This window comes from Corythoichthys intestinalis, chromosome 9, assembly GCF_030265065.1.
Source record: "Corythoichthys intestinalis isolate RoL2023-P3 chromosome 9, ASM3026506v1, whole genome shotgun sequence".
Taxonomy (NCBI): Eukaryota; Metazoa; Chordata; class Actinopteri; order Syngnathiformes; family Syngnathidae; genus Corythoichthys; species Corythoichthys intestinalis.
This window is the reverse complement of record NC_080403.1, coordinates 55,446,914-55,460,832: the sequence shown is the minus strand read 5'-3', so window position 1 is coordinate 55,460,832 and position 13,919 is coordinate 55,446,914. Positions and strand designations below refer to the sequence as shown.

At 36.7% G+C, this 13,919-nt stretch overlaps 1 protein-coding gene across 1 annotated transcript; it reads right to left on the bottom strand.

Annotated features, from left to right (window-relative positions):
* Positions 1–10,040: 10,040 nt before the first annotated feature.
* wu:fb55g09 (coiled-coil domain-containing glutamate-rich protein 1) lies at positions 10,041–13,500 on the bottom strand. Its single transcript, XM_057846288.1, has one exon. It carries the CDS (start codon positions 13,100–13,102, stop codon positions 12,575–12,577), a length of 528 nt encoding a protein of 175 aa, XP_057702271.1. The 5' UTR covers positions 13,103–13,500; the 3' UTR covers positions 10,041–12,574.
* Between the last annotated feature and the right edge of the window lie 419 nt (positions 13,501–13,919).

Below are 13,919 nucleotides of genomic sequence, written 5' to 3'. Positions count from 1 at the left end.
CTTTTGTTGGACATAGATCCTCTTTCTTTAATATATATTAGGGCTGTCAAACGATTAAAATTTTAATCGAGTTAATTACAGCTTAAAAATTTTATCGTAATTAATCGCAATTAATCGTAATTCAAACCATCTTTAAAATATGCCATATTTTTCTGTAAATTTTTGTTGGAATGGAAAGATAAGACACAAGATGGATGTATACATTCAACATACGGTACATAAAGACTGTATTTGTTATAACAATAAATCAACAAGATGGCATTAACATTATTAACATTCTGTTAAAGCAATCCATAGATAGAAAGACTTGTAGTTCTTAGAAGAAAAATGTTAGTACAAGTTATAGAAATTTTATATTAAAACCCCTCTTAATGTTTTCGGTTTAATAAAATTTGTAAAATTTTCAGTCAAAAAAATAAACTAGTAGCCCGCCATTGTTGATGTCAATAATTACTTACACAATGCTCATGGGTGCTGAAGCCTATAAAATCAGTCGCACCCAAGCGCCAGCAGAGGGCAGCAAAACGCCATAAAACACAACAAGTGAGCGTTTCACTGTACTGTCATTTAAATATGTCTGAGCGGGGCATCTGCGTTAATTATGTCAAATATTTTAACGTGATTAATTTTAAAAATTAACGCCTGTTAACGCGATAATTTTGACAGCCCTAATATATATATATATATATATATATATATGTATATACCGTGTGAGGCTCAGCTCAGGTAAAAAATTTTATGTTCCTCATCCGATTACTCGAGTATTCAAACTAAATAGTTTATCTATTAATCGACTACTAAAATAATCGATAGCTGCAGCCCTATTTCGAATGAACGAACGTTCGCAGTCTAAATGGATTGGGCGTCGAGCACCGTCAATGGCAGCCTTAATTACCTGAGACACTATTATGGTGGAAGATGTTGGTAGGAACTTGTTTGTCCCTTTTTTTTTCTAAACATTGACACCTTTTTAAAACGATATCTCGATTCTTGGCAGGAGCATATCAATCACCTTTTGGGATACAAAGCATCACGATATATCACCATTACGATATATTGTCACATCCCTAGTCAAAAAACTATATACTCTATTAAACAGTATTTTCAATTTCGTTCTGGCAGGAGTTTTCTTGACACAAAAGCAACTGGTGTGATGAATCTGTTTTGAATTTTCTTCATCCACCAATCAGCAAGCGCTCCAAGTGTTACTAGGAGGAAGAGGAAGAAAAGAACTGGACTTTTTTTTCTACTTTGGAGTGGAAAAGTACTAAAGTCCTCAAGGGGAGGGGTGGGGCTTTCCGAACACAGCCAATCGTAGGAAAGACAAACAAATGGATTGACGGCAGTGGCATGCAATTGAGAAGTATTTTTTTCCACCTTCTCTCTCCCTCTGTGTTGACTTTAAAATTGCGTAATAGACAAAAAGGCATTCACTCTTGTATTATGAGTTAAATAGGCGATGTTTCAATGATTTGAAATAGGAACAAGTAAAATAATCTCAAGAAAGGGGAAGCAGAAGAGGATTAGTTGTGTAAGAGGAGTTTGTTCCTCCCGAAAAATAATCCGAAAATTCAAAATAATTTACAAATGCAGTGTGCACGCGCAACGTCTCGAAAACTTTGTACGCAAAGTCAAGGGTGTGACTTTGAGTTGAAGTATTGCGGGGGAGGGGTTTGAGATTTTTACCTGAAACATATCCTGCATGCATGGGAAAAAATGCAAAAACCTTAAATATATAGATTCAGTGGTATGAAAACGTATCTGAACCTTTTGGAATTTTTCACATTTTTGCATAAAATCACCATCAAGCATGATCTGATCTTTATCAAAATCACACAGATGAAAAAAAACAGTTTCTGCTTTAACTAAAACCACCCAAACATTTATAGGTTTTCATATTTTAATATCGATAGTATGCAAACAATGACAGAAGGGGGAAAATAAGTAAGTGAACCCTCTGCCTAAGGAGATTTAAAGAGCAATTGAAACCAATTTTTACCAAACAATTTAAGTCAGGTGTGTGACCAATCACTAATGAGTAGGGTTTTTCCGATCATGTTTTTTTTTTGCTCCCGATCCGATCCCGATCGTTTTAGTTAGAGTATCTACCGATCCCGATATTTCCCGATCCGATTGCTTTTTTTTTTTTTTTTGCTCCCGATTCAATTCCAATCATTCCCGATAATTTTTCTCGATCATATACATTTTGGCAACCCCTTAACGCCGAATGTCGCGATTCGGCATCATACCGTTCCCGCTTTGAAAGCGGCCAAAATATCGTCTGCCTTTGTTCACTGCCGGTACATTAATGTCAAACACATGCCTAGGAACCTTTTTCAAGCATTAGTTTCAGTCGTGTCCGACCAGAGACAACACCGCTTCCTTTTCCGGACCGTGATATTCAAGATGAAAGCCACGTCGAAGTCCTGCGCACCAACTTGACTAATTCATTCAATTCAAGGTAAGTCAGCTAAAATAAAAAAATATGTACCGTCTTATTGTGTACTTGTGTTGCTAACACGATGAGATAGAGTTTCTATGATGAGTATTTTTGAAGCTCTATGACGATTTTGGTTTGTAGCGCTATCGCTACAGCCGGCATCATCGGAAAAGCACCTCCCCCCTCCCCCGCCACCCCGCAAACGTAAATGCGTTGTTTGTCGAAGGTTTGCAACACTCGCACGCGTTTTATCTATAAACTATCACTCTCGTTATCATCTGTAAACATTACAAAAGTAATGTGTTGCATAAAAAAGGGCATTTGTGGTTACTATTTTTCTGTAGAACAAATAAATGAACGCATCCTTTATATGCAACGGTGCACACGGGTGCCTCCATGTCGTTCCACTTTTAGACACGTTTTATTCAGACATTGCCACACTTGTTGTCATCTGTAGACATAATAAACATAACGTGTTGCATAAACAATGTCATTGCTATTGATTTATTTTTCTTATTTCTATATAATGAAAAATGAACACAGCATGAGCTGATAACTACCAAACAGAAGCAAATGTATGTATGTTGATGGTTTTCAACACATTTTGTTTTGAAATTATAACAGTAATTTCTTTACCTTATTTTTCTGCAGAAATACAAATGAATGCAGCAGCTTTTTACGCAAAGCTAGCACACCGGGCCAAACCACCTCCTGTTGAGAGTGCTCTCAGTGAGAGTGAGGGCAGCGATGAGGAGTACAATCCTAATAAAGCAAGTGAAGGTGATTTTGTGTCAAGTTTGAGCTTGTTTGACATCTATGGATGTAACTACGTGAACACACTGAAAAGATAAAAATGTTTGGTGTTTCCTAAAGTGATTTATTATTTTCTGCACCAGGTGATGAAAGCAGCAGCAATGACTCTACAGTGGACATTAGCAGCAGTGAGGAAGATGATGATGATCCGCCTCATCCACCTCCAACCACCAGTGCTGCACCTGCAAGACCTTCAAGAGCTACATCAAGGGCAGATCGAGCCAAAAGCAATATATCCAAAAAAAAGCCATACAAATTGGGATACAAGATTTTTGTACTGTGCGACATAAGAGGTCTGGTGCACTCATTTGACATATTCACAGGGAAAATAGATCCGGTACCAGGCCAACCAGACATAGGAGCCAGTGGTAACATTGTGCTCAAGCTTGCACAAGTCATTCATCCTGCTGTTCTTTGATAACTGGTTCTCATCTGTAGATCTGTTTGTTGCTCTTGCAAAAAAGGGCATACCTGCACTTGGGACCGTGCAGCACAATCGCCTGCGTGGGTGCTGTTTCAGTGCAGACTCATAGATGAAGAAGAAGCGAAGAGGGACATTTGAAGAGCAAGAGGCTCTTGTGGACAATGTCTGCATAAGAGCAGTCAAATGGTTTGACAATAGAGGGGTGATTGTTGCCAGCACATTTGCCAGTGCCCTGTCTGTTATGATAAAAATCATCTTTTATTTATTTATCTACATCATATGTCTTCTAGTCTGATTAAAAATGTGATGTACATCTGTGTTTAAACAAAAACAATAATTGTTTTTCAGAATTTCACAAGCAGTGAAAAAAGATGTTGCGATAAAAGTGTGTTCAGACCTGAGATGGGTATGTGCCTTTTTTGCCATTTGTTTTCCTTTATTGCCTGTTGTCGCTAATCGGCATCATACCTAAATGTATGACTATTATATGGGCTATATTCAAATTAACACTTTCAATTTAATTTAGCATCTATTTGAAAGTAAAAACACACCCCAATTATTTTTTTTATTATTAGAAAAAAAATTAGGCATTAAGGGGTTAAGAAAAAAATGAATAAAACTCGAACTAATATATACATTCAACATACAGTACATAAGTACTGTATTTGGTAAATGGTGTTATACTTATATAGCGCTTTTCCATTTGTTTATTATGACAATAAATCCTCAGGATGGCATTTACATTAATAACATTCTTTCTTTGAGAGGGATCCACGGATAGAAAGACTTGAGACTTTGTATATTGTGACTAAATATTGCCATCTAGTGTATTTGTTGAGCTTTCAGTAAATGATACTGAAGGCCATGCCCAAATGCATGATGGGAAGTGGAACCATGACTGCGTAGTGCTACCAATGGATATATCTTCTCTGCGTTGGGAAATAACATAAGGTGTTAAGTAAAAGATCAATTGCTAACTTGCTTCCCCACATTGCTTCCCATGATATTTCTAATTGAAGGGAGAGGGATTGTAAGACTTTAGCCAATTAAAATAAGGCTCCAAAGGCTGCCAAAATTCACTCTACTCATTTTACGCTGCCTTTTAGCTCTCTATATAGGCAAAACGGCGCCATTACAGGTGGAGCGCGGCAATGCACGAGTGGGTTGTGCAGCGCATGCATTAACTGCGTTAAATATTTTAACATGATACATTTTTTAAAAAATTAATTACCGCCGTTATTGTGATAATTTGATAACCCTACCTTAAGCCTAAACTAAAGACTCTGGATAAGTGTAACATATTATGTCTGTAACGTTAAATACAATTAGAAAACGATTTAATTAAAAAAAAAAAAAATATATATATATATATATATTAAAAAAAAGGCATGGCCGATATTTTTTTGAAAATGACGTGATCGGGATGCCGATCGATCGGGACATCTCTACTAATGAGTGGTTTAAATCAGCCCTGCCCACTGTAAAACACACACCTGGTAGGAAGTATGTGCATCATGGCTCAGTCAAAAGAGCTGTCTGAAGACCTGCGATCAAGGATTGTTGATTGGTATAAAGCTGGGAAAGGATACAAAAACATCTCTAAAAGTCTGGATGTTCATCAATCGAGAGTCAGAGAAGTTGTCTACAAATGGAGAGAGTTCAGCACTGTCGCTTGTCTTCCAAGAAGTGGCCGTCCACCAAAGATGACGCCAAGAGTTCAGCGCAGAATACCCAGAGAGGTAAAAAAGAACCATAAAGCGTCTGCTAAAGACTTACAGAAATCACTGGCACAGTCCAATATCTCTGTGCACACATCAACTATATGTAAAACTATGACCAAGAATGGTGTTCGTGGGAAGACTCCATGGAGGAAGCCACTGCTGTCAAAAAAAAAACATTGTTGCTCGTTTAATGTTTTCAAAAAGGCACTTGGACACTCCACAGAAGTCTTGGCAAAATATTTTGTGGACTGATTAAACCAAAGTTGAATTGTTTAGGAGTAACACAACGTCATGTGTGGAGGAAAATTGGAACAGCTCACCAACATCAACACCTCATCCTCACTGGTGCACTCGCATGGTGGAGGGAGCATCATGATTTGGGGCTGTTTTGCTGCCTCGGGGCCTGGAAACCTTGCAATCATTATTGGAAGAATGAATTCAAAAGTTTTTCAGGAAAACCGGAGGCCATCTGTCAGACAGTTGAAGCTAAAAAGAGGATGGATGCTGCAACAAGACAATGTTCCAAAACACCGAAGTAAAACAACTTCAGAATGGTTTCAGAAGAACAAAACACATGTGCTGGAGTGGGTCAAAGTCAAAGTCCAGACTTGAACCCCATTGAGATGCTGTGGGATGACCTAAAGACAGCGATTCATGCCAGACACCCCAGGAATCTGACTGAACTACAGCAGTTTTTTAGAGACGAATGGGCCAAGATTAGTCCTGATCGATGTGCCAGACTGATCTGCAGCTACAGGAAGCGTCTGGTTGAAGTTATTGCTGCCACAAAATATTAAATGTGATGGATCTCTTACTTATCCCCCCCCACCCAATCATTGTTTGCATACTATCCTCGTTGAAATATAAAAACCTATAAATCTTTAGGTGGTTTTAGTTAAAGCAGACACTGTTTTTCATCTGTGTGATTTTGACCAAGATCAGATCACATTTGATGGGGATTTTATGAAGAAATGTGAGAAATTCCAAAAGGTTCGGAGACTTTTTCATACCACTGTAAAAGATGGATGAGGAAAATCTATTTCTTGTTTTAATGTGGTTTCTGTCGGAGAACGAACATGACACAAACATTCGTCTAATTCGTCAATATTGCAATGAAGTTAAACTTGTTTCAGTCATTGATCCTATTGAGTTTTGAGCATTTCCACGTCAGTGGCAAGCAATGAGTTAATCAACGGCAAGTTGTTTAGTTGTCAAGGAGCTGCTTGGCTCAGCTCAGGTTTCCAGCACAAGTCCACCTTGTTTGCGTGTATGAAGTCCACCCCCATTGGCTCCTCCCCCTTCTCCCCTCCTTGTCTCACAAGGTCCTGTGACTATTTTCAACCCTCGTAACACTCCAAAAACTAGTCAATCATTGTACTGTACTCGACACGCATGAAGATTTGGTGAAGAAAATTTGGTTTGATAATTATTTTTAGTCACCTCTGTTGTTTGTGGACGAATCACCATGAATTATTAATTAAACCGTTGATGCCTGAATTTACATTGAACAAATATACTTAAAATAATCATTATATATATATATATATATATATGTGTGTGTGTGTGTGTGTGTGTGCTGTATACAAAAAAATATTTATAAATACAGCTAAAAATTGGAAATCTTAAAAAAAAAAAAAAAAAAAACATGATAAATAAAAAGTTGAAGAGAAAATGGAAAATTAATAATCATATAAATTTATTATTTAATCAATTAAAACAATAATTGTATTTTTTTGTTTTCTTTGCTTGATTTTTTAAAAACTTTTAAATCATTTTTAAAATTATAAAATTGTATTTTTTAAATAAAAGACTTTAATCATCTTTTTTATTAAAAAAAATCAAAAAAATATGATACAAAATAGAAGTAGAAAGAAATGTGGGAAGCTAAAAATATTTTTAAAATAAATATGAAAAGTGTTTTTTTTTTTTTTAAATATCAAAAATATGCAAAAATATTTCAATCGATTTCTCCACTATTATTTGATTAATTAATACAATAATTGTATTTTTTGGTAATTATTTTTTGCTTATTTTTTTACTTTTAATCTTTTTTTATTTTAGAATTTTATTCTTTTTTAATAAAAGAAGGACTCGATTAATATTTTTAATTTTAAAAAAATCAAAACAATATGATAAAAATAGAAGTAGAAGGAAATATGGGAAACTAAAAATTTTTTATAAAAAATATGAAAAGTACTTTTTAAAAAATATGTAAAAATAATAAGTTCCTCCTTTATTAATTAATTCATTAAAACAATAATTGTGTTTTTTGTCAAAATTTTTTTGCCTATTTTTTTTTTTTTTTTTTTTTTTACTTTTTAATCATTTTAAAATTTTAGAATTTTATTTATAATAAACGGAGGACTTTATTTATAACTTTTATTAAATAATCAAAACAATACGATAAAAAGTAGAAGTAGAACGAAATATAAGAAACAAAAAATATTTTTAAAATTTTTTTTAAATATTTTATTTTTATTTTTTTAAATATAAAAAATATGTAAAAATACTGTAATAACGTCCTACTTTTTATTAATAAAAATATTTGTATCTATTTTTTTTACTTTAATCATTTTTTTAATTTTAGAACTTTTTTAATTAATGATTATTATTATTAATTTTTTATATTTTATTTTATACTATTATACTGTACTGTTATTATATTATAAAAAAATTTTTTTCAAAAATAAAATTTTTTAAAAAGACGATAAAAAAGATGTCGAAGAAAATATGGAAAATTAATTCAAAATATTTTCAAATTTTAAAAAAAAGGGAATTATTTTTTTGAAAATATAAAAAATGTAAAAAGTTTTTGATAAATTTCTCCTTTTTTATTTTAATAATTTTAAAAAATTACAGTATATTTCGTCACGTTGTTCTCATTGTTTTACTTCATTATTTTTTTCAAATTTTATTTTTTTTAATTAGGAAAAGGATTTATTAATTCATGATTGGTATTTTTTAATTTAAACAAAAATGGCGATTTTAATATTTATTTTGAATTAATTTTCCATATTTTGTTTATCAGGTTTTTTTCCCGTTTTTTTAATGTATGATTTTCATGTTTTTACATCTATTTTCCCAATGTATTTGTCTATATTTAGTATTTTTCTGTATGTACTTATGTATACCTCCAATGCTTTATGTATTAACTCAAAGACTGCCATTGACAGCACTAGACCTCCTGGAGAACGTTCATTCGCCCCTTCCGCTCTAAATGGATTGGACTTCCACCGCCGGCAATGGCAGCCAAACATGTCAATGTGTGCAACAGTGGGTGGAACCTTTTATTTTTTTCTTCTTCATAGATGTCTATATAGTGCTTGAAAGTGGTGTTTAAAACACCAACAAAACAAGAATCATTTGGCGAGGGAAGTGAACCAGGAGCCTGAAAGTCAACTTGACCTACCCAGTACACAACTAGCAGCAGGACACACATGTGTGCAAAGGCATACTGCAGGTTACTGTGACAAGTGTGTGTAAGGTATGAAGGAGGAATGTCACTGCACTGCCAACTCAGCTGATCGACCCGTTGTATTGAACAGTACTTCAACATGTTACGACTAGTTTTCAACTTGTAATTATACACTATTATAACTCAAAGGAAGGGGCTGTTTTCTCGGGCTGTTCTGTAAAATGGCTTCACTTTATTTTGACAAGGTTAGCTCTTGATAAAAATGATGAAAAATGCAAAATAAATGTGGAACTAAATACAGAAATGTCCGGAGAAACGACGTCGGTCGCTTTGCTTTGGCAGGAAAGTAACATTCCGTTGATTTGGTGCGTTTCGTGGATGGCTTCCTATTGATATCGGGTCACTTCCTGTTGATTCGACGGCGTTTGGGGGTCACTTCCCGCCGATATCAAATACCCCTCTGTCAATATCGGGTCACTTCCTGTTGATTCGGTGGGCATTTTTGGCGCACTTCCTGTTGCTATCCGGTCACTTCCTGTTAAATCGGGGTCACTTCTGGTTCATATTTTTTTAAGCATATCCAGGTCAATTGTTGATTTTGAGGGTCACTTCTGGCTGATTTTTGTTTTTAGCATAATCACGTTGCTTGTTGATTTTGAGGCATTTTCAGGTCATTTCCTGTTCATATTGGGTCACTTCATTCTGATTTTGGGGAATATTTGAGTCATTTCCTGTTGATTTGGGGGCAATTCCGGGTCACTTCCTGTCAATTTTGGGCCACCTGTATTTGAATTGATTTTTTTTTTTAGCATATCCAGTAGGAGTGGGAACCTCTTGGTACCTCATGATACGATACGATTTGCGATACAAAGCTCACGATAACGATGATCTGACGATATGGCGATACAACGATTATTGATTCATTGGTCAGGAAATCATTCTAGGATATTCTACAAAAAACTAACAGAAAAACAAGCTTCTAGTGTGAATTGGAATTAGGTTATCACTAGTAAACGTCCAATCCATTTGAACTGGGAGAGTGGCAGGGAATGAATTCGTTCATTCGCTGCAACCCTCCCAGTTCAAATGGATTGGACGTCCATGGCTGTCAGTGGCAGTCAATGCCAGGCAATTAGGTAATTTTGGGCCATATAAAGTCTCACTGGAACGGCACCAAACAAAAGTTCCAGCATCATCACCTTGTCCAATGCAGATTCTTGACTCTTGACACCTTGTCCAATGCAGATTCTTGACAAGGTGATGATGCTGTAACTTTTGTTTGGTGCCGTTCCAGTGAGATTTACAAAGATGATTGCCTGGAGAAGACATCAAAATTCCCTCAGTAAACATTGACACCTTTTTAAAACGATATCTCGATTCTTGGCAGGAGCATATCGATAACCTTTTGGGATACAAAGTATCACGATATATCACCATTTTGATATTTTGTCACAACCCTAATATCCAGGTCACTTTTTGATTTTGAGGCATTTCCAGGTCATTTCCTGTTCATATTGGGTCACTTCATTCCAATTTTGGGGAATATTTGAGTTATTTCCTGTTAATTTGGGGCCACCTCCAGTTGAGTTTCTTTATTTTTTTAGCTTTTTTTTTTTTTTTTTTTAACATATCCGGGTCACTTGTTAATTTGGGGGTCACTACTAGTGTGATTGTTTTTTTTTTTTAGCATATCTTGGTCACTTCTTGAATTTGAGCCATTTCTGGGTAACTTCCTGTTCATGTCAGGTCACTTCCAGTTGATTTTAGTTTAGCATATTCGGGTCACTTCATACTGATTTTGGGGAATATCTGAGTCATTTCCTGTTGGTTTTGGGGCAATTCCGGGTCACTTCCTGTTTATTTTGGGTCGCTTCTGGTTGAATTTTCAAAAAAATTCAGCATATCCGGGTCACTTGTTGATTTTGAGGCATTTCCGGATCACTTCCTGTGTATTTTGGGTCACTTCTGGTTGATTTTTTGAAACATCTGGGCCACTCGTTGATTTTGAGGCATTTCTGGGTCACTTCCTGTTCATATTGGGTCACTTCATTCTGATTTTGAAGAATATTTGAGTCATTTCCTGTGTATTTAGGGTTAATTCCAGGTCTCTTGCTGTCGATTTTGGGCCACCTCCATTTGAATTGATTTTTTTTTTAGCATATCCAGGTCACTTTTTGATTTTGAGGCATTTCCGGGTCATTTGCTGTTCATATTGGGTCACTTCATTCTGATTTTGGGGAATGTTTGAGTCATTTCCTGTTGATTTAGGGGCAATCCTGGGTCACTTCCTGTTGATTTTGGGTCGCTTCTGGTTGAATTTTTTAAAAAAAAATTCAGCATATCCGGGTCACTTGTTGATTTTGAGGCATTTCCGGATCACTTCCTGTGTATTTTGGGTCACTTCTGGTTGATTTTTTGAAACATCTGGGCCACTCGTTGATTGAGGCATTTCTGGGTCACTTCCTGTTCATATTGGGTCACTTCATTCTGATTTTGAAGAATATTTGAGTCATTTCCTGTTGATTTAGGGGCAATTCCGGGTCATTTCCTGTCGATTTTGGGCCACCTTCAGTAGAATTTTTAAATTTTTTATAGCATATATATTTTTTGACATATCCGCGTCACTTGTTAATTTGGGGTCACTACTGGTGTGATTATTTTTTAAGCATATCTTGGTCACTTGTTGAATTTGAGCCATTTCTGGGTAACTTCCTGTTCATGTCAGGTCACTTCTTGCTGATTTTTGTTTCTAGCATGATCAGGTTGCTTGTTGATTTTGACTTCATTCTGATTTTTGGGCAATAATTGAGTCACTTCCTGTTTATTTTGTGTCACTTCTGGTTGAATTTTTGATAACATATCTGGGTAATTTGATTTTGAGACATTTCCGGGTCGCATCCTGTTCAAATCGTCTCACTTTATTCTGATTTTCGGGAATGTTTTGAGTCACTTCCTGTTGATTTTGGGAATACATGAGTCACTTCATGTTTATTTTGGATTTTTTTTTTTTTTTTTAATCAATTTTGTCTTTGTTAACATTCTATTCGTTTATTATTTTGGTCATTCATAAAAACTGATAAATAATTAAAAAATAATTATAATTGAAACCCCGCATTCACATATTTTTGGTAATTAAAAAAACAACAACTTGATTTTGGGGCAGTTCCAGGTCACACCCTTTTGATTTTGGGTCACTTCTGGTTGATTTTTTTTTTTTTTTTTTTTTGCACATCTGGGTCACTCGTTGAATTTGAGGCACTTCCGGGTCATTTCCGGTTCACATTGGGTCACTTCATTCTGATTTTGGGGAATATTTGAGTCATTTCCTGTTGATTTTGGGGCAATTCCGGGTCACTTCCTGTTGATTCTGGGTCACTTCTGGTGAGTTAAAAAAAAAAGAAAATTTCAGCACATCTGGGTCACTTGTTGATTTTGAGGCATTTCCAGATCACTTCCCGTTGATTTTTTTTAAAATCAAATTTGTCGTAGTTAATATTTATCATTTTGTTCATTCATAAAAATTGATAATTAAATAATTATAATTGAGACCTGGCAACCACATATTTTTGGTAATTTGAAAAAATTACCATATAAAACTGCAAATAGGCAAGTTTTCAACAACAAAAAACCCCAAACCCGAACTTCATTTTAATCGAATTTATTCATCACATAAACTCTCAACTGGAAATTTAACATACAAAAACAAATGATACTTTTCTTCGACGATTACCAAATGACGTCATCCCTAACCTGCCATTTTTTTACGACGTCAAAAAGTCACAAAACTGCGCAAAGTCCCGTTGCATGAAGTTGTGGCTCTGCAAAAGGTCGTCCTCGGACGGAAAGTACTGCATGCTGTCCTCATGTTGGACCTCCTGGTCCTGCCGCGTCCCGCTCGGCGGTTCTGGTGCTGGATCAGGACCGTCTGGCAGGGCTCCTCTGGCGTTCTCCAGGGCGCCCAGGTACGAGTCCATGTCGGTGAGCTCCGAGTCGCTATCGGAGCAGCTTCCCCCGGTGTCGCTGCCCACCGAATCGGAACGCATGTGCATCATCTGGTACTTCTCGTGCATGAGGAACTGGTTGGTGTTCTTGGGGGCGCGCATGCCCCGAGCTCGGTTGCCTTTGACGTTGATGGGCCGGAGGCGCAGCAAAGTGGGCCTCTGAAGATCATCCTGCCTTTGCTTCTTGCGTCCCCTGGTCAAGCCGCCGCTACTCTTGCGCTTCTCGCCGCGGGGCTGCGCGTCACCCTTCCGGGCTTCTCGCCCGCACGTCTCCCTGGAGAGCATCATCTTCTCTTCAAGTCAAGGTGCTTCCCTTGTTCACATCCTCAACAAAGAGGACTTTTCAGCGTCTCCCCTGCAGTCTACCTTTTGACAATTTTCTGGCTTTTCTTCTTCTTGACGTCTGGCTTGAACCGGCGCATAGCCCGCTCGTCGTCGCCTCTTTTGCCCGCTTGCGAGCGAGCCTTCTCGGGCCGCGCGTCACGCCCTCCTCGGCCTTCGCTCCGCTTTTTTTTTTTTCACCTCGCGGAAGCCGCGCGCAGCTTCGCCTGAGGTGTTTTGAAAGCGAGCAACGCAAGGGAGCGTTAATATTGTCGAGTTTTATGATTTATGGTGTTTTTCGTCGAGTTTTTGGGAGCTTCGTGATGCACAACTCAAGCTAGCGCTGAACTCAACTGTGACACTAACCTAGCGAAGAGGACAAATAAAGGGGTGGAATGATCCATTCTTGAGTTTAAAACGGGGGTGTAGCTCCTTCTACTTCACGCCTTCGCTCTCTTTTAATATTCCGCTACTACCCCAGCTTCATATATGTGAAATATTTCGTGTGTTAAACGTCATAATTTGATGTTTAAACACGTTTGTACACGTTTTTGGCGTGTTAGCTGTGACGACGGTGAACGTGTCGCCCCGCAAGCACACTCACAGTTAAATGGTTCGGTTCGCTTTTACTGTAGATGAAACTTGATCCAATTTACAGCTCCGCCCATTCGGATGATTGACAACAGAAACAGAACCTCTGGACACAACGTTAGGGAATTAATAATAAGGAAACTTAGTTTGTTTTGGTTGGGGAAATATTGTAACGCAACTATTCTAAGTCATT